The 22,238-nt window shown below is 41.2% G+C and overlaps 1 protein-coding gene across 2 annotated transcripts in view; it reads right to left on the bottom strand.

Moving 5' to 3' along the window:
• Positions 1-16,984, bottom strand: part of DESI2 (desumoylating isopeptidase 2) — a 65,720-nt gene extending 48,736 nt beyond the window's left edge. For both annotated transcript variants that reach the window (XM_036931419.2, XM_036931437.2), the window contains exon 1: positions 16,723-16,984. In XM_036931419.2, the coding sequence (XP_036787314.1) occupies positions 16,723-16,764 (42 nt within the window). In that variant the 5' untranslated portion in view covers positions 16,765-16,984. The remainder of the gene's footprint in view (positions 1-16,722) is intronic.
• Between the last annotated feature and the right edge of the window lie 5,254 nt (positions 16,985-22,238).

Genomic DNA, 22,238 nt, shown 5'->3' with positions numbered 1-22,238 from the left:
AACTCCTGGTTCAAGACTGTGCTCTACCACTTATGGCATGATTCTGAGCAAGTTCTTCAACTAAGCCTCTAGTTTCAACATCTTAAAAAGGGATAATAACATGGAGAATGGCTTAGGGCAATGGCAGGCATACAGAAATCACTCAACAATGTTAGCTCTTATTATGAGAAGACAATATTATAAACCAATTCTCTCCAAAAATTACTTTAAAATTTAATGTTACCACACTTAAAATTTCGGTAATTTTTGACAAACTGATTCTAAATTTTATTTGAAAAATGTGAGGAAAATTTAAAAAGTTCTGAAAGAAAATAAAGAGAACCTTCATTATCAGATATTAAAACATGCTAGAATACTGAGATTAAACATCTGATAATGGTGCAGGAAGAGGCACCTAAATAAATGAATAGTGTGCAAAGTAAAGAAATAATACATATATCCATGATAATTTAGTATAGGAAAATTGTGACATGTACCTCCAATTAACATGAGGAACCATGGAGCATTCACTAAAGTGTTGGGATAATTGGCTTTCTACTCAGTAACAAATATATAGATTACTTCTATAATTTTATTCTAGCAAAAGCCTTTCCAGGGATGATATGAAAAGGAAGGTCATAAAACAACAGTTTTAACCACATGTAATTTAAAATTTCCATAAGGCAAAGGACACTATAAAATACTTAACAAGCTTAATAGGGGATTTTAGTTTATTTACTGTTATTTCATAATTTATATGCTTGGATGTACATGTCTACATTTTATATTTTTCTTTTTGTTCTCTTACACTCTATAGACTATGTTTTCTCTGCTGTTTCACATCTTGATCTGACTTTACCCCAATAATACTTATATTTACATGAAGAAAATTCACACATCCACCAAAATACAATTTTCCAATGCCAACAAGAATCAACCCTATGTACTGACTTACTCTTCTGTAGGGATGACTGCTGGATGCTTTACCTCCTCCCTCTCACTCAAGGTCACTATAATCTGAGACTAAATGTTTTTAACATCAGGTTCATACTCTTTGAAGAGTAATTCTGGATACTGGCATTGTTTTTAACCATATATAAGAGTTTTGCTACATTAAATAAGCACTGATGTACTTGGCTTTTTCTTTTACACTGTCAACACCCCATTAAGTTCTTGACTCATCTTTTAACTTCCCAAAGGTACATGATACTCTGCGCTTTTGTACATGAACAACAACTTGAGAAGCTATAGCATTCAGACAGTAATACTCTGTAGAAAATGCTCCATTTTATTTAGGCTTTGGCATCATTAAAGAGAAGTCTTAAGTTAGCTTGACTTTGTTCCCTTCTAGTAACTTTTTTGGCCTCTCTGGAATTTGTAGGTTTTCCTTTATCTTTAAAACTTAGTTAAACAGGCTTTGGTTGAATGTTCCTAACTTTAAAAAAATTCTGCTTAGCACTTGGTCCTTCTAGATATTGATAATGACTCTTCTATTCAGAGATGACTTTCTAAATCTTCCTATTTTCTCTTTAGTTTTCAATCTTCTGCTCAGTAACTATAAGGCTATAGTTTTAAATTGGGCAATGGTGCTTTTTCACCTTTGTGGAATCTACCCTAACATCAGATTGTGCCTTGAGAATATTAATCTATTTGAGAATCTACTTGAGAACATAAATCAGAAATTCCCCTAAAAAAACCTCATTTTTTCACTGTACATTTAAGAGGAGGCACGTGCCTATTTACCTGTTGTATGTGCTTAGCCTTGGCCTAGAACATTCTCTCCTCTTTAGCCCTACTGACACTTACTACACCACATTTTTTACTTGTGTCCAGTATTTTCACCATGAGCATCTTTGCCACAAAAGTGAAAAATAACTGGTTGACAATTGGTTTTCATTTCTTCATTGAGGAATTAACTGCCTTTAGAGAGTTAGTGTGTTAAAGTCAGCTGTCAGTTTGGTTTCATTTCTCCATGGACAAAATTCCCATTCTTGTATTATACAAATCTTAACTACAGTATAGCCTATGGTCTATAGAGGTGGTGGTCTTAAAATAAAACAGGGGGAGATTAGCTATGTATATATTGACTTGACAGAAAAAACAGTAATAAAACTTACTGTAATTGTGAAATAAGAGTGTGTGAAGCCAGACTGCATACTATATGACACTACAAAATGATAACATATCAGCGACAGTGATAACAAAGCTCAGTTACAAATGCATTACAGCATTAGCATTTCTTCTACATTTCTCACAGACCTGGCCATCTATCAATAACAAGTGACAATATTCTAAGGACAACAACAGTTTAGACAATACAAAGCTCAGTTACAATTATGCATCCTAGTATTTGAAAACTGACACCTCTTTTGATGAAAGAAGAAATTGTAGTGAAAAAAGAAAAAGTGCAATGCCAAATGAGGAGAAATGTATGCTACTACAAATGAAGACTTCGAAGACAAGTGCTTAGGTACAATCCACAAAATAAAACTATTTTTGCACAGGATTGCCATGAATCTACACATTTTAAATGTATTCAAAAATTTTCTACTTTTATAATAGTCTTTCAAATTTTATTACTCATTTTTCATGCTTCATTATGTCCTTTTTAATGAATATCCCTCTTTTTCATTAAAATAAAATGAATTTTGGCACGAACTGAGGAGAGCCATCTTGTTCCTCTCCATCTGTGAGTTCGTATCATCGCCTCCATCAGTGCCAATGTGCCTGTATTATTGTCTGACGCTTATCTTTTGTTTTGTTTTGTCATTGCCTGCCAGGGTCCTAGATTCCATCCTCAGTTCCCCTGTCCTGCTTGCCCCAGGCCCTGGGTGTGCTCAGGAAGGCTGCGCAGTATTGGAGAGACAGAATGACCTTCTGGCCCTGAGTCCCTGAGATTCAAGATGGTGGTGTGAGAGGTGAGACAGAGAACTCCTCCCAAAACCACAAATAGTACAAAAATATAGTTAATTAATATAACTAACCCTAAAACAGCAACAGGAAAGAAGGCTGAACCAGACTGCATATAGACATCATGAACAGAGCAGACCAAAGCCTTGATCTGGCGGGACCCAAGCCCTTCCGCAACCCCAGCTCACTGGCAGGAGGAAGAGAAACGGAGCAGGAAGGGGGTGGAAGCCTGGGACTGCTGAACACCCAGCCCTAGAAGTCTGCTTTGTGAGCAGAAACTTATACTGTGTGGTGCTCTGGAGGTTGGGGAGCTGGGACAGGTGGACTGTGTGAGAGACTGACATTCCGGCTGTTTGTGGAGGAGGGAATCCACATCCAGCCATGTGTCAGAGGAAAGGCAGGCAGTCTGAGAGGCTTCCTAGCAGCAAGAGGGCTGCTGAAGGGGCGGGGGATGCACGGAGCTGGTGTGCAGGAGAAGGGAGAGCTGGACAAGGTTGTCTGAGCATGCTCTGCCCAGCAGCTTGGGACCTTTGAGGAGCTTCAGGCGCTCCATCCTCCACCAGCTGGCTGCTCAGGTCCGAGGCCCGCCACTGTGACACGCAGGTGAGCCTTCCTCCTGGCCTGAGAGCACCAGCTTGCAAACTGGCAGTCACTGTGCTGGCATCAGGCCAGCCAGAGGGAGGCCCCGCCTACAAGAGCTAGAGATGCCAAGCACAGAGGCTTACACCTGTGTGCTCGGCCCACTGGCTCTGACACTGGAGACAGACACCGCAGACAGGAATTAGGAAACAGATCTTTCCTCCCCCCAGGCACCACCTCCCCTCCCCTATGACCCCCAACCTCACTCTAGGGGCTGGACAGCTCCAGAGACTGGAGCTTCTGGGCACTAGTAGGAACCACACAGAAATATGAAACATCAGAAGAACCTGGTTCAAACCAAAATCACACAAACGCCAGAAAAGGGGCCAAATGAAATGGAACTACCAATCTTCCTGAAAGAGAGTTCAAAAATAAAAATCATAAACATGCTTATGGAGGTACAGAAAAATATTTAAGAACTCAGGAACGAATTTAAGATGGAGATTCAGTCATTAAGAAATTCCATACCTGAAATGAAACATACAAAGGAGGAATTTAAAAGCAGATTAGATCTAGTAGAAGAGATGATAAATGGAATAGAAATGAGAGAAGAGGAATACAAAGAAGCTGAGGCACAGAGAGAAAAAAGAATCTCTAAGAATTAAAGAATATTGAGAGAATTGTGTGACCAATCCCAACGGAACAATATTTGCATTATAGGGGTACCAGGAGAAGAGAGAGAAAAAGGGATAGAAAGTGTCTTTGAGGAGGTAACTGTTGAAAACTCCCCCAATCTGGGGATGGAGATAGTCTCCCAGGCCATGGAGGTGCACAGAACTCCCAACACAAGGGACCCAAGGCAGACAATACTGACATATAGTAATTAAAATGGCAAAGATCAAGGAAAAGGACAGACTACTAAAAGCAGCGAGAGAGAGAAGTAAGATCACACACAAAGGAAAGCCCATCAGGCTATCATCAGACTTCTCAGCAGAAACCTTACAGGCCAGAAGGGAGTGGCATGATGTATTTAATGCCATGAAGCAGAATGGCCTGGAACCAAGATTACTTTATACGGCAAGATTATCATTTAAATTTGAAGGAGTGATTAAACAGTTTCCAGATAAGCAAAAGCTGAGAGAAATTACCTCCCACAAACCACCTCTACAGTGCATTTTGGAGGATTGCTATAGATGGAAGTATACCGAAGGCTAAATAGATGTCACCCAAGGGATAGACAGAGTACAGGATATGATTCATAACATACAAAGAATGGATGAGGAAGAAAAAGAAAAAGGAGGGAAAAAAAAGAACCTTTACGGTGTGTTCGTAATAGCATATGAAGCAAGTTAAATTAGACTGTGAGATAGTAAGGGAATTACCCTTGAACCTTTGGTAGCCACAAATCTAAAGCCTGCAATGGCAATAAGTACATACCTATCGATAATCACCCTAAATGTAAATGGTCTGAATGCACCAAACAAAAGACATAGAGTCACTGAATGGATAAGAAAACAAGGCCCATCTATTAATGCTGCCTAGAAGAGACTCACTTCAAACCCAAAGACATACACAGACTGAAAGAAAAGGATGGAAAAAGATATTTCATGCAACTAATATTGAGAGAAAAGCAGGAGTTACAGTACTTGTATCAGAAAAAATGGACTTCAAGACAAAGAAGGACATAACATAATGATAAAAGAGTCAGTCCAACAAGAGGATATAACTATTATAAATATCTATGCATCCAATACAGGATCACCTACATATATGAAACAAATACTAACAGAATTAAAGGGAGAAATAGAATGCAATGCATTCATTTTAGGAGACTTCGACACACCACTCACTCCAAAGGACAGATCAACCAGACAGAAAATAAGTAAAGAGACAGAGGCACTGAACAACAAATTAGAACAGATGGACCTAACAGACATCCACAGAACACTCAATCCAAAAGCAACAGGATACACATTCTTCTCAAGTGCACATGGAACATTTTCCAGAATAGATCATATACTAGGCCACAAAAAGAACCTCAGTAAATTCAAAAAGATTGAAATTGTACCAACCAGTTTCTCAGACCACAAAGGTACGAAACTAGAAGTAAACTATGCAAAGAAAATGAAAAATCCCACAAACACATGGAAGCTTCACAACATGCTCCTAAATAACCAATTTATCAATATCCAAATAAAAACAGAGATCAAGCAATATATGGAGAAAAATGACAGTAATAGTTCAACACCGCAAAATCTGTGGAAGGCAGCCAAGGCCGTCCTAAGAGGAAATTATATTGCAATACAGGCCTACTTCATGAAAGAACAACAATCCCATATAAGCAGTCTAAACTCACAATTAATGAAACTAGAAAAAGAAGAACAAATGAGGCCCAAAGTCAGTACAAGGAAGGACATAATAAAGATCAGAGCAAAAATAAATAAATCTGACAAGAATAAAACAATTGAAAGAATCAATGAAAGCAAGAGCTGGTTCTTCGAGAAAATAAACAAAATAGATAAACCCCTAGCCAGACTTATCAAGAAAAAAAGAGAATCTACTCACATAAACAGAATCAGAAATGAGAAAGGAAAAATCACTATGGACACCACAGAAATACAAAGAATTATTAGAGAATACTATGAAAAATAACATGCTAACAAACTGGATAACCTAGAAGAAATGGACAACTTTCTTGAAAAATACAACCTTCCAAGGCTGTTCAAGGAAGAAACAGAAAATCTGAACAGACCAATTACCAGCAATGCAATTGAACTGGTAATCAAAAACCTATGTAAGGACAAAATCCCTGGAACAGATGGCTTCACCGCTGAATTTTATAAAACATTTCGTGAAGACCTAATACCCATTCTCCTTAAAGTTTTCCAAAATATAGAAGAGGAGGGAATATTTCCAAACTCATTCTATAAGGCCAGCATCACTCTAATACCAAAACCAGGCAAAGACACCACAAAAAAAGAAAATTACAGACCAATATACCTCATGAACATAGATGCAAAAATACTCAACAAAATATTAGCAAACAGAGTTCAAAAACACATCAAAAAGGTCATCCATCATGATCAAGATAGATTTGTGCCAGGGATGCAAGGATGGTACAACATTTGAAAATCCATCAACATCATCCACCACATCAACAAAAAGAAGGACAAAAACATGCTGAAAAAGCATTTGACAAAATTCAACAATCATTCATGATAAAAACTCTAAAAAAAATGGGTATACAAACCCACAGCCAACATCATACTTAACAATGAGGAGCTGAAAGCTTTTCCTTTAAGATCAGGAACAAGACAAGAATGCCCACTTTCCCCACTTCTATTCACCATAGTAATGGAGGTCCTAGCCACAGCAATCAGACAACACAAAGAAATAAAAGGCATCCAGATTAGCAAGGAAGTTAAACTGTCCCTGTTTGCAGATGACATGATATTATACATAAAAAAACCCTAAAGAATCCACTCCAAAACTACTAGATCTAATATCTGAATTCAGCAAAGTTGCAGGATACAAAACTAACACCCAAAAATCTGTGGCATTCCTATACACTAACAATGAACTAGCAGAGAGAGAAATCAGGAAAACAATTCCATTCACAATTGCATGAAAAAGTTTAAAATACCTAGGAATAAACCTAACCAAGGAAGTGAAAGACCTATACTCTGAAAACTACAAGACACTCATGAGAGAAATTAAAGAAGATACCAATAAATGGAAACACATCCTGTGCTCATGGGTAGGAAGAATTAATATTGTCAAAATGGCCATCCTGCCTAAAGCAATCTACAGATTCAATGTAATCCCTATCAAAATACCAACAGAATTGTTCAATGATCTAGAGCAAATATTTCAACAATTCATATGGAACCACAAAAGACCCCAAATAGCCAAAGCAATCATGAGAAGGAAGAATAAAGCATGGGGATTTACACTCCCTCACTTCAAGGTCTACCAGAAAGTCACAGTAATCAAGACAATTTTGTACTGGCACAAGAACAGACCCACAGACCAATGGAACAGACTAGAGAGGCCAGATATTAACCAAAGCACATATGGTCAATTAATATATGGTAAAGGAGCCATGGATATACAATGGGGAAATGACAGCCTCTTCAACAGCTGGTGTTGGCAAAACTGGACAGGTACATGCCAAGAGAATGAAACTGGATTATTATCTAACCCCATACACAAAAGTAAACTCAAAATGGATCAAAGACCTGAATGTAAGTCATGAAACCATGAAACTCTTAGAAAAAAACATAGGCAATAATCTCTTGGACATAAACATGAGCAACTTCTTCATGAACATATCTCCCTGGGCAAGGTAAACAAAAGCAAAAATGAACAAGTAGGACTATATCAAACTAAAAAGCTACTGTGCAGCAATGGACACCATCAGTAGAACAAAAAGACATCCTCCAGTATGTGAAGGTATATTTATAAATGACATATCCAATAAGGGATTGACATCCAAATTATATAAAGAGCTCACGCACCTCAACAAACAAAAAGCAAATAAGCCAATTAAAAAATGGACAGAGGATCTGAACAGACACTTCTCCAAAGAAGAAATTCAGATGGCCAACAGACACATGAAAAGATGCTCCACATCGCTAGTCATCAGAGAAACGCAAATTAAAACCACAATGAGATATCACCTCACACCAGTTAGGATGGCCAACATCCAAAAGACAAACAACAACAAATGTTGGCGAGGATGTGGAGAAATGGGAACCCTCCTACACTGCTGGTGGGAATGTAAATTAGTTCAACCATTGTGGAAAGCATTATGGAGGTTCCTCAAAAGACTCAAAATAGAAATACCATTTGACCCAGGAATTCCACTCCTAGTAATTTACCCCAAGAATGCAGCAGCCCAGTTTGAAAAAGACATATGCACACCTATGTTTATTGCAGCACTATTTACAATAGCCAAGAAATGGAAGCAACCTAAGTGTCCATCAGTAGATGAACAGAAGAAGAAGAGGTGGTACATATATACAATGGAGTATTATTCAGCCATAAGAAGAAAACAAATCCTACCATTTGCAACAACATGGATGGAGCTGGAGGACATTATGCTCAGTGTACTAAGGCAGGTGGAAAAAGACAAGTATCAAATGATTTCACTCATCTGTGGAGTGTAAGAACAAAGGAAAAACTGAAGGAACGAAACAGCAGCAGACTCACAGAACCCAAGAATGGACTAACAGTTACCAAAGAGATAGGGACTGGGGAAGATGCGTGGGAAGGGAGGGATAAAGGGGAAAAAGGGGTGTTACGATTAGCATACATAATGTAGCGGGGTGGCACAGGGAACGCAGTAGAACACAGAGAAGACAAGTAGTGATTCTATAGCATCTTACTATGCTGATGGACAGTGACTTAACAATGGGGTATGTCATGGGGACTTGATAATAGGGGGAGTCTAGTAACCATAATGTTGGTCATGTAATTGTACATTAATGATAGAAAAATAAAAAAAATAAATAAATAAAAATAAATGAATTTTATTTTTATGTTTTCTGACTTATGGCCAATTAGTTATGTGGTGGAAATGTTTGCAACAAAAATGCTTCTGGCAAAGATGTTTATGGCAAAACTACCGATAACTACATTTTACTTAGTTATTAAGCTTTTTCTGTTAATAGATGGCTCAGAATATGTGCTTCATGTTAACTTTTTTAACTATATGTATTTTCTGGATACAATTTTCAAAGAACAACAACAACAAAAATCCATTTTCATCACTAGGTTAAAATAACAGGACAGGAAAGATGCCAATTCTTCCCAAGTTATATTACAGGTTTAGTGCAATTCCAATTAAAAATAAAAACAAAAACTTATGGACTACTGGGTATATATCCCAAAGAAGTAAAGCAGGGAACTGACCAGATATCTGTATACTTACACTCATAGCAGCATTAACTAACAATAGCTAAAGGAAGCAACCCCAATGTCCACTGAAAGATAAACAAACAAAATGTGATACTACATATAATAGACTATTAGCCAGCCTTATTAAGGAAGGAAATTGACACATGCTACAACATGATGAACCTTGGATGCTATGGGAAGTGAAGCCAGTCAGTTATAAAAAGACAAATACTTAAGTGATTTTACAGCATCTTAATACGCTGATGGACAGTGACTGTGAAGGGGTATGTGGGGGGGACTTGGTGAAGGGGGGAGCCTAGTAAACATAATGTCCTTCATGTAATTGTAGATTAATGATACCAAAAAAAAAAAAAAAAAAGACAAATACTGTGTGCTTCCACTTATATGACGCGTAAGTAGTAAATTTCATAGAGCCAGAAAATAAAATGGTGATAACTAGGGGCTAACGGATATGAGAAATGGGGAGTTGTTACTTAATGGAAATAGTTTCAGTTTTGCAATATAAAAAAGTTCTGGAGATGGGTGTACAACAATGTGAATATGTACTACTGAACTACACAGTTAAAAATGGTTAAGATGGTCATTTTATGCGTATTTTAACACAGTTAAAAAACCCAAAAGACAAAAAATGACTGGAATTTTTTCAAAGAGCTTTACAAAGTACTCTGAGAACAGGAAATGAGTAACAGTCAAGAAAACTTGGGAATGATAATGAGAGGAAACTGGCCCAGCTATATTCTAAAATATGCTGTGAGCTTCCAATAATTAGCGTAGCAATGAGACTAAATTCAGCAAAGTCAGGAAGATTTTTATTTCAAATAATGTGGGATCAATTAGTTACTATTTAAGTTATTTGTTTTGGGGATATGGGGCCATCACAGTTGTATACTGAAATATGTTCCAGATAAACTGACGCTTAAAATTATTTTCATGTATCTCATTCCCCTTTCTTACAGTTGAAGAGTTGAAGAGTATTTTGACAGTCTTCCCGTTACATTCTACTAACCAACTGGGTGACGCTTAAAACAGTAATGTTGCTTTGGAATTTGAATCATCTTGTAGAAAATCAGACAGTCAACAAATGGAAAATCTAAGCATACTCTGCTTAAGAAAAATCCATTTTAATAAAAGAGCTCAACCAAAATAGTAGGTTCTCCTTGGTAATTACAATTAGTTTACAAGTTTCATTAAAGTCTATTTTGTTACCTTCATCCATCATCATAAATATGACCTTGGAACTGATACACACTGCAGTTTGAGGGGAATGCAGTCACTGCCATGCTTGGACCTTTAACACATGAGTATTGCCAACAACAAAAGGATTCCATACTTCATTTTTTGAACACTTCAATTTTTCCATTTCAAGTTACTATGTAATATTTATTCCATGTCAAGTCAAGGGGCTGCTAAAAGGGAACATTGAACGTTTTGGGATTTACAAAGTACCCTTCATAGATGGTGTGGTAGGCAGAACGACACCTTAAGATGTGCACACTCTAGTCCCTAGAACCTGTAAGTACATCAGAGAGACTTTGCAGGTGTAATTAAAGCTACAGACCTTAAGATATGGAAATTATCCTGGAACATCCTTGTGGGTCCCATCTAACTACATGACCTGTTAAAAGCAGAGAACTTTCTCTGGATGGAGGTAGATAGATATGGCAGAAGGGTGGTCAGACAAATTTGACATGTGTGAAGGACTCAGTGTGTTATTTTTGCTGGTTCTAAGATTAAGGATGCAGATGAGGAATGCATGAGCTTTAAGCAGCTAAGAGAGGCTCCTAGCTGATGGCCAGCAAGGCACAGAACCTCAGCCCTACAACTGCAAGCAACTGAATTCTGCAAACAGTCTGTAAGGCAGCAGGTGTGCTCTGGAACCTAGGCCATCTGACCCCATGATTTCAGCCTTGTGAGACCTGGAGCAGAGAACAGCCCAGCCCACCTGCACTTCTGACCCTCAGAAATGTGAGATAATAAATACGTATTGTTTTAAACTGTTAAGTTTTTGGCAATTTGATACTGCAGCAGTAGTAAACAAATGCATACAGAGATTGAATTCTTTTCCCATACATACTAAACCAAAAAAAAAAAGAAGAAAGAGAAAGAAGGAAAAAAGATACTGCCATGGTAATGTAGGAGGAAAGATTTATGGTTGTCCTTTTTCAGTAAGACTCATGAGTCACTGTTTCTATGTCAAGTGGGAGTAGTATTACTGGCCCAAGAAACATTCTTGGCACAAGAAAATTAAGACTAGTTCCTTTTACTGTTTAATTTAGGTTAAAATTCAGGAACTGACAAGATTTTCAGAAAGATAAGAAAATTAACAGATTAAAAACCTTTCCTCAGTCGAGTCCCTAATGTTTTAAAAAAAACAATGTCAAAGAATATTTGACATTTTTCCATCTCATTCCCACGATCCTCCCCCCTTATTTGGTCACCCTATTCCAACAATCACAGATAAAATCAGTACTGTACTAAGTAAAAGTACAAGGAAAAAGTAAGTATTTGGCACAAGGCGGCAAATCAGATAACCTTTCCCTGACATTTAGGTACTGGCACCATTTGTAACAGAACTGCCCAGTTAAAAATCCAATTCATTCAGTAAATATTTACTTACACAACACCTAGGGACAGGCCCTGTTCTAGACACTGATGACAGTATGATGCTGTCATGGAATTTAGTCTAGTGGGATGCGCAGAACTGTAACACATGCAGTGGTTGAGACATGTAGAAAGCACAACTAAGGAGAAGTTCACGCAAGTCTAATGAATAAAGGCTAAGCTACAGCCAGAAGGACCAGGTCACAGCTGACTAAGGCTGGAATAGGACAGTCCAGATGGAAGGACTAAATCTGTAACAATGCTGAGGTGTGAACTGGTGTACTACAGCCTGTTTAGATTATCTACAACATTTCCACGTGTGAGCGATAATTATGTGTGTATGTTGCAGTGGGGAACTCGTAGGGGATGGGCCTTTAACAGTCAGGGAGAGGTCACATCATGAAGGGCATTAGACTTTATCCTGTAGGTGAATTTTAAGCAGATGGATGGCATAATCATTTATGTTACAGAAAGATTACTTTGGTAACAGAATATGGATTAATATGAAGTAATACTAGCAAACTGAAACTAGTAAGGCAGTTTATTATACAGAGATAAGGAGAGCCTGAACCTGAGAAGCAACAGTAGAAATGAGGATAAAGCAACAAATTTAAGGCATATCTAGGAAGTAAAATACGTGACAGACATCATAGGTTCCCAGCTAACTGCCATCTCCAATTCCCTGCCTTCCTTCCCTACAACTCCCCATAGAGGCTAGAAAAGCCAGACGGTCTCTTTCTCAGCTTCACTACAGTCACATGTGAGCCAATTCTGGACAATCTCTTGGGAAAGGAGGTGGCTCTGGCAAAGTCTTTCCTTTCTATTAAAAGGAGAACAGTGCATGTAGTAGAGAAAGGCCATACTCATCTTTGTCTATCTTTGTCTTCCTTCACATCCTGCTGAATGAGGATACTATGTTTGGTGCTATGACAGTCATTTCACAACTATAAGGGGACAAACCAAGAACAAAAGCCAGCATGCTGAGGACAGCAGAGTAAAAGGATAGCAAGTCTTGATTCTTGAGGACCTGGCTGAGCTGCTGAACTAACCCAGGGACTCTATCTCAGGACATAAGTACCCTTCCAGCTTAAGCCATTCCTGTCAATCTGTTACTTTCAGATAGAACTAACCAAACTAAATCAGAGAGACAGGGACTGATGCCTTGATATGAAGGGTTTGTAAGTAAGAGCAATTTAGTTTTACTCCCAGAGTCTGGCTTGGAAAACTGAGTAGAATAAGATGCTGGTTCTTAAGATAAAATGACAACACAAGAGGTATTAGAGTGAGGGGAGGGGGTGGTGGTAAAGGGAAAGGTTTTGAGGTGGGGAAAGGAGGGAAGAGAAAAAGTATGTTCATGGACATACTGATTTAGAAACATTATGGAGTCATTCAGGTGAAGGGTTTATTTAGATGAGTTGAACTCCTTCAGAAAGTCTGAATTAGAGCTAAAGATGGGAAATCACACCTGCAATGACATCACACCCTCAGAGAGGAGTGAAAGGAGACAGGAGGGTCAAAAGAAAGGAGTTGGGACCAAAACTTCCTTATTTGAAGAGTCCTAGAAAGTATTTATTTTCTATTAAGACTCTGAAGATGTACACATACTATTTAAAAACAGAAAGAAGACTGTTTATAATAGAGCGAATCTACAAACATCATCACACTACTGCATATTTTTATTTTATAAAAATTCCTTAGTAGCCAAGGTAACCTGAAAAGCACAGAATCTGGATCTATGACAAATGAAGATCTTGTGAAGGACTGTCCCAGCAAGTGAGACTGTTGTGAATCACCAGCTTTACTGTGTACGACAGTACTTAGAAATATGTGAATAACCTCATTCCCAAGACTCAGAAAATAACTCTAGGACATGTTTTATTGGTGGCAGATTACCCCAAAGTACAAAAAGGAACATAATCACTGAGAAGGCAGCAAGCAATAATTTAGCAGTACTGCGTAAGATTAAGTAACCTTTTGAGGATTATACTATTCTCCACAAGAATTGTGAAGCTGACACAATTAGTTTTTACATGTGGCAGAGTTATGGGAGAAAAGACATGATTAGCAACTCCCAATCTAGTGAACACAAGAGTAAAGTCAGAGCCAGAGCAGGTGACAATCTTACAGACAAAGAGGCACAAAGATACATGGCAAGAGGTCCCTATAAACAGTGATTTTAAGTGCAAAACCAAAGGCTAATTTTCATGTTTACAGTTTCGATTAGACAGGCCTGCACAGAGAATGGCAATCCTCCTCAAAGCTACCTATGATGAACAGGATACTGCCAAAGAAAAATGGAATTTACCCTTAATATCAAGCAAAAATGTTTCCAAAACCAGTAATGACTTGAGAAAAATGATTATAATTGATACAGATTTGTATCTCAACCCACTGGCCTTAATTCTAAAACATCTGGTAGATCACACTGTTCTCTATTAGGAAAACTTAAAATGGTTCCCCCTGGCTCAGAGACACCTCAGCCCTTCATTCCAGCCCCTAACTAATAAAAAAGTTCTAATTACACTTTCAGTTTTGTCTCCTTTCAAGCATCCTACACTCTATTTATACTGGACCAGCTGATATTCCCCAACTACAACCTGTGCTTTCGCCTCCTGCCATTCTCCCAAGCTGACTGCTTCTTGTGGTAGAGACCCTACCCATTCTTCAAGTGTCCCTCCTTTATCGCTCGGTTTTCCCAATTCCACAAACACCCGCAGTCTTCTCCTCTACATCTTGCTCTGCTCTTATCAAAATCATGCTGTTCTGAATTGTTACTATTGCTGAATTAGTGACATGAAACAGTCACAGACCAAAAAGTTTTCAGAAGAATAAATTTACAAGGGCAAATTTACTAGAACTATTTACCATTCTGATAAACATTCATATGCTCCTTCTTCTCCTGTTGATATGGAGAAGCAATATATAATAAACATAGGCATTATTCAGTAGAAAAGATAATGAATCAGTCTGTGCTCTAGAAATTCTAGACCCTATTTTTTGTTTTCTGGGCAGGCTTAGCTTACCATTTTCTCTACCTGTTCCTCTGTAACTACCTACTTTAAAAAGTGATGTGAGGAATAAGATCTTTTGTTAAATAGTATTTTCAACATCTTTCAGTACACTCCTCTTTCAAATATCTCTAGGTTTTCCTATGTTTTCTACAATTAGCAATGATTTTTGTGATTCATAGAATATCTCAAGTGTAAGAATATGTTTTTTTTTTTTTTTTTTAACAAACCAAAGCTTCTCTTTTCCTGTATTTTCACAGTATCTTTTAGCTAAGAAACTGTGGCCCTCTGGCCATTGCATAATCTTAATTTATAAAGGGGTTTAATAATCTAGCATTAAAGCATGCGGTGCTCTCAAGAGCAGAATATATCCTGAGGGATGGTTTGTTACAGTTTTCATGAATAAAGAAACGAAATTCACATCACTGGGGTGGGGCCAGAGGGACAAAGAAACAGTAAAGTGTAAGTAAAAAAAACTAAAGGTATCCAGCTGGCCACCAAAGTTTGAATCTAGAGATTTCTTTTCTTAGCCAGTGACAAAGATCTTATAAAGTGCTATGCTTTTCTAGGTTATTGCTCTCTGTAATTTTTTTTTTACCATGTTTTACTTTTCTCAGCATATTAATCCATCTTCTTTCACCTGCAAGCTCATCTGCAAACTGTGAATGCACCACAAGTCCTAGTTTCTAGGGCTGCCGCATTTAATTCTCAGATTATGACATGGGAATCCCTTTCTATCCAAGCTGTTAAACTGTAAATTCAGAAACTTATAAATAATGAAAAAGAATAAAAAGTTTGTATCTGGGAATGAGAATCAAGGCTCCGGACCTCTAGTATCAGCCAATAAAAATGATGGGACTTTGTCATTTGCCAATCCCTTTAACAAGAAATGAAAAACATCGCAGGCAGAGGTAACCCTTAACAAAAACTAATCAACCAAAAGCAAACAAAACAAAGTACACATCTAACCGAAACAATTCTCTACCAGGTATTTCAATGCAATTGTAAAGCAAACCATTCCTTGGACTCGCTTCTGTGCGCTTGCAGTACCGAGGTCAGGTGACACAACAAACAAGCTCTTCCCTGCCCTCTTCTGTGGTCACGTCAGATACCTGTTGCATCACCTGGAGAGTGATCTTCAGAATCTTGGTAAGGGGCACCACCGTGATCTCTACGTAATTCAGGCTGGACTGTTTTCTTGACAAATTTTAGCCTCATTCATTTTTATGAGGTCGCCCTGAAGGCAGGGATGTGTTGGCTCCTGTTCCCCTTTGAAGAGGTTCTCGCACAGGCATCGACGCTGTGACTTTCTGGACGTTGGCGCTTGGGAGTTTTTGAAGACTTGGGCAGGGGGAACTGTACGGCTGGGCAGGAGCAGGAAGAGCGAACGCTCGGGAAAGGTGAAGTGGGGTAGCCCGGGAGCCCCGGCGGAGGCAGTGAGAAGTCGGACCTGCGACGGAAGCTCTGGGAAGGACACTGCTCGCCCGCGAAGGTGTCGGGCCCGGGGCCAGGATCCGGGCCGGGCTGGGGGTGCGCACGGGGGAGGGTCAAGCCGAGCGCGGCCTCGGCCAAAGCCCTCAGGCGGACTGGAAGCACCCACAGGCGCTGGGACGCGAGCGAGGGCTGGGAGTGATTGCTCCCCTCCCCCCGCCCCAGAGAACTAAGCTGGAGGCGGAGACGCCGGGCAGGAAGCGCAGGGGGCCGGGCCGCCAGGGGCCGCACTCACCATGTCGTACACGTTGAGCACCACTAACTGGTTAGCCCCCATCCTCCTCCCGGCGGCCGCCGCCTCGTCCTCCAGCCACTCCGTCTCCGCGAGGCAGAGGTTGTTCCCACCCTCGCGGATACTTCTGGGAGCCAGAGCCGGGCGCTAAGCGCACACTCCGGCGCTTGGCAGCCAGGGCGGGAGCATCGGGGCCCAAGCGCCGCCAACGTCCCCCTCCACACCGACGGGGCCGGTTCGGTCGCTGCCCGCGCGGGTTCAGACACCTCCCCTCGGCGGCAGGCACGTGGGGAGAGGCGGGGCCTGAGCGAAGGGCGGTGCCAGGCGCCCGAGGGCGGGGCCGGCCCAGCGCCGGGGCTGAGCCCGCCTGCGCTCTGGCTCTCAGCAGCCGCACCTCGGGACCTAAAATGGCGCCTCTCCACCCTGGAGGAGCGACGTCCCATGAAGACTACAGTTCCCAGCATGCATCGAGGAGTCCCGCTCAGCGCCTGAAGCGCAGAAGCGGAGTCTCAGCCGCTGTGGTCCCTAGTTGCGGCGTGTGTCCAGCCATCGACTACAGCTCCCAGTATGCTGCGGGGTCTTACCAGGCCGGGCCTCCCGGGGACTACAGCCCCTAGCGTGCAGCGCCCGGGATTGCGCGCCATTCTCCGCCTGCGTTCGGGGCGGCGAGGGCCGCACTCCAACCAGCTGTGACGGAAGGCTGGTGTTCGTTTCGGTCGCGTTTAGCTCAAGGAAGCCAGCAGAATGTGGCAGAATACCGTAGCGATGACTTTGTTTTCCAATTCCCTGCTCACTTTTTTTTTTTCTCCCGAAATTGGTGAGGGGGAGGTGGGGAAATATAGGCGGCCTGCTGGTGAGGGGAGGGGTGTAACATGCCTTCCCTTAATCCTCAGAATGAAATTTCACATTTTATGAAACTGATATGCTGAGAGGGGAAAAGAGTGCAGTACTCAAAGATTAGCATAAGCCTGGGGACAGCGAGTGCTTTTCTACTCATACAACGAATATTTGTTAGCCTGCCACATGCCAGGTATTGTTGTAGGCCCTGAGGTGGACGGTATAAACGGCAGGTAGGACCAAGTATCAGAGATGTGTGCTTTGCAGAGAATTAAAACAGAATAAAGTGATACAGAATAGTCTTACATTGGCTGCAGTGGGAAGGTCTCAGTGACAAGGTGAGGTTTAAGCTGACATCTGAATGACAAAAAGCCAGCCCCACAAATATCAAAAGGAATAGCAAAGCTAACTGATCTAACCATTTGGGAAGCTTTGCCACAAGTGCATGTCAGAAAGTGGCCTGGATATTGGGGGTAGTGGGGAGCACTGAGAAAAAGTATTTTGAAACTAGAGTCTAGAGGACTTTTTAAAGGTTTGGATGGTGAGTTTGTTAAGGAGAGAACATTAAAAGGTAACTTCTAGATTTTTACTTGGGAAATTATGTGGATGGTGGTGCCATTTATAAGATGGGAAAATTGGGAAGAACAGGTTGGGAGAAGGGAAATCAAAGTTCTGGCTTGGTCTTGTCAAGTTGGAGATATTGTAGACATCCACGATGCCAAGTAGGCAGCCAGAGTCATGGCCATTGTAAATAAAGCCTTTGGACTGACTGGATGACCTAGGAAAATGTATATAGCTAAAATTAAAAGTGCCAAAGACAGAGCTCCAGGGCTCTTCCTTTAGAAGGCAAGTAGAGGAGGAAGAGGAGCCATGGAGGCAGGAGGGGAGGGAGCATGGTAACACAGAAGCTACAAGACTGCTGGATTCAACAGTTCTGGGGTTACCGGTGGCCTTGTGAGCAGTGTCAGGGTGGAGTGGGATCCAGAGAACACCTGAATGAAGAATGTATGTAAGGTGGAGTGGAGACTATAGGCAACTTAGCAATAGTGGGATAGGGCTGTGTGGTTACTGGAGAGCATTTTGAAGATGAGAGATACTAAGGCATACTTGTATATAAAGAGGAAAATTGATGATATAGGAGAGGGGAGAGATTTCCAAGAGCAAGGTAAGAAGGGGAAGAGATCCTGTGCCCGTGTGGAGGGGTTGTCCTTTAACAGGAGGGATGCTTCATCCATAGCGACAGTGTATAAGGTAGATGCAGGTGCAGAGGATGGCATAGATAATACAGAAAACAAATGAAGGCAAGTTAAGAGATTTTGGGGTGGCGGGAATGAGGGTGTTCTGATTTGATTTACTCAATAAGAGGCAAGGTGGTCATTGGTGAGTCAGAGAGGAAGGCAAAGGTGTTGGGAAATTGAAGAGAGAAAAGTATAAAATAGGGAAAACAAATATATTAGGGAAATAGGGTGAATTGGCAGGCAGTGTTGCATGACAGTAAGTGCTGTGTACATGACTGTAATTTGACTGTCCTCAGGTTGTGAGCAAAGTTCTGAAATCCATTTTTGGTGTGCCCAGCTGCTTAACTTCCCTTTCCCACTGTGGCCTTCCTCTCCACCAGAGTAACTCAGTGAACCACAGGTGGGTGGGACAGGCACTCCCATTAACACCTCAGAGTCCTTGCTACACTCTGAGGGCTCAAACCGCAGGCTCACTTCACCTCTTACCTGCACACTCCCTTGCCTGCTGTCGTCTCATCTACTCTCAGCTTAACCATCACATGTATGCTGAAAAGTCTGATGCCCTGTCTCCAATCTTCTTTTTCCTGAGCACTAGGAAAAAATAACCTGCAGTGTATGGTCTTCCTCTACCAGATGTACTGGTTTCCTATTGCTGCTGTACTGAATAACCACAAAGTTAGGGGTTTTAAACACAACAAATTAATTATCTTGAGAGTTCTAGAGTCAGAAGTCCAAAATGGGTCTCCCTGGACTAAAATCAAGGGCTGTGTTCCTTCTGGAGGCTCTAAGGGGAAAATCTGCTTCCTTGTCTTTTCAGCTTCTAGAGGCTGCTGCATTCCTTGGCTCATGGCCACAGTGCCCTGACCTCTGTTTCCATCATATCTTCTCTGACTCTGTATCCCTCTTTCACTTATAAGGACCCTTGGGATTACATTGAGCCTGGGATAATCCAGGATAATGTCATCTCAGGATCTTTAACTATATCCTATCTGAAAAGTCTTTTTTCCTATGTAGGGTACTCTATTTGCAGGTTCTGGGGAATTGAATGTGGATATCTCAGGGGACTGTTATTCTGCCCGCAACACAAGATGTCCCATGGTCACTCCAAATTCATCTGATACAAAGTAGAATTCTCTGTCTGATGATGGAGTGAGCTGTATTGCTCACACAATTTAGATATTGATCCACTGATGCCTGAAAGAATCCATCATTGAACAAGTATTAAATGAATACCTTTTGTGTGTCAGCTACTGTGTATCACTGGTACAACCTGACAAGACAGACATGATCCCAGCTCTCATGAAGTCTACAAAACAGCAGAAGACAGGAAAAAATACTTATATTTAGTCACTATAATTGAAATGGAAGGAGACAAGAAGTAGTAGAGCCCAATAGGGAGACTTACTTGGGGTGGTTTTCAGGAAACAGAAACCACACCAGTATATTAATAAAGAAAATTTAATACAAAGAATTGTTAATTGGGTATGGAAGCCTAAAAAGACAGAGGGGCCACTAGTATCAGAAAGGTGGTGAGCACCAGAAGCACCTATCACACCTAAGCCCAGAGGAACAGAGAGGTTGAGATTTAAACATTTTTAAAACTTGGAGGAGATCCCTGTTGAGCTGGAATCCAAAACTCTGGAGAGGGAATTCCGGCGCTCTGGGGATGCTGGCAGGCAAAAGGACTTCCGACTAGGAGTCCACTGCCGCTGCAAACTCTGCTGCCCCTACGGTGGGCAGGAGGAAGCGCGGCTAAGTTCATGCTGGTGAGGAAGTGGAGAAGGGGAGGCCCTTGTCTCTGCTCCTGCTGCCAGCGCCCCTCCAGCAAAGTAGAGCGGCCTGCTGGGGAGCCCCGGGGAGTGCAGGAATACAGTTTGCAGAGTCCTGGCCTCACCAACGAGAAAGGCAAACTTGATTCCAAGAGAGAGCAGCTTTGACGTGGCCTCCCACAGGTGATTTCTTGGGCAACATGGAGGCAGACATAAAGGAAAGCATAAAGGGAAATACATTTTAAAGATTATTGCCTAAGCAGTATTAGAGGGATGAGCTGGGTTCAACTGTGTCTTATTGTTGTGGACCACATTACCTCAAAACATAGCAGCTTAAAACATTATTTTACAATTGTTGAGGTCAGGAATCTGAGAGCCTTCGATTTATGTATAGGTGAATGTCTCATGGATGTGCAGGCATCTGAAGGCTTGACCAGGGCTGGAGGATCTGCTGCCAGGCTCATGCATGTAGCTGTTGGCTTCAGTTGACCACCCTATGGGCTTCTCTGTAGGGTTGCTCATGACCTGATGGCTGTTTCTCATGGTGATTCAAAAAACAGTGAGGGAGAGACAAGCAAAAAGGCTGCAGTGTCTTATAATCTCATCTTGGAAGTGACCTGCTGTCAGTTCACCTGCATTTGATTAGGCACAACTCTGGAGCAAGGTGAAAGGAGACTACACTGGTGTGCATAGTAGGAAGCAAGGATCATTGGAGGCCATCTGGCTACCATAGATGCTACATAAAACTGTCACCTCCACTGAGGAGGCTGCCAGAGTGAAGCATGGCATGTATTCCAGAATCCAACTGGTGGTCTCTCCACGCTATTATGAAAAATATTTGGGAGATATCCTCAGTTCCCCACCTGCCCCCTCGTCCCATCCTCTGCTGGATCATTTGTCATTGGTTGACTACCCTGACTGCTGTTGTTGAATAAGTGGTCCAGGGTTAAAAGGTAGGGATGTGTATTCTACAGTAAATCATTTCCCATTTCAAAACTGCCACTGACTTGAAGGGAAAACATCACTGAGAAATTCAGAGGATAATGATGCTTTTTGTTTTAGATATCTTTAGTTATGAAGTGACTTTTTAAGGCATCAGTAGTTGTACTATCTTGTTGATATGGCAGTGAAATGCGACTGATTTTCAATCTTTGATTGTAGTGTTTGCAATAGCTGCTCAGGTAGACACTGCTACTCTATAACTGATGTGAGTGATTGCTTTAGGCAAGACATGCAGATCTCCCTGGCTAGGTTGTAAGAGTTCAACTGACAACTCACTGTCAATGCTGTGCTTTCTGTGTCTCCAGGAGAATTATTCCATATTTTGCTAGGATAGAGCTCATCCTTGTTGGAATTTGGACAACCAGCTGCTCTAGTGGCTGTTTCATTATTAACGGCTGCAATGTTCTGGGTCCCGCAGTAGCACAGCATCCCAGACACTGTAGTGAGCCCAGGCATGAACTCAGTTTGCTGCTTCGGTTATCTGTACGAGGATGTGTGTGAACTGTTGCTGATCTTCAAGCCTCATCCCCACCATGGGTCTTAATAAGCCGAGCTCTGTGACTGCCACACCCACTGTCATCCCTGGCTGCACAGGAGAGCAGCCACTGGATTTTTAGTGACGCTGGTTGTCCTCTCATCAGGATGTGCTTGGTGAATAGTGTAACATCTGGAC

The sequence above is a fragment of the Manis pentadactyla genome, chromosome 9, assembly GCF_030020395.1.
Source record: "Manis pentadactyla isolate mManPen7 chromosome 9, mManPen7.hap1, whole genome shotgun sequence".
Taxonomy (NCBI): domain Eukaryota; kingdom Metazoa; phylum Chordata; class Mammalia; order Pholidota; family Manidae; genus Manis; species Manis pentadactyla.
This window is presented reverse-complemented; position numbering and strand designations above follow the sequence as displayed.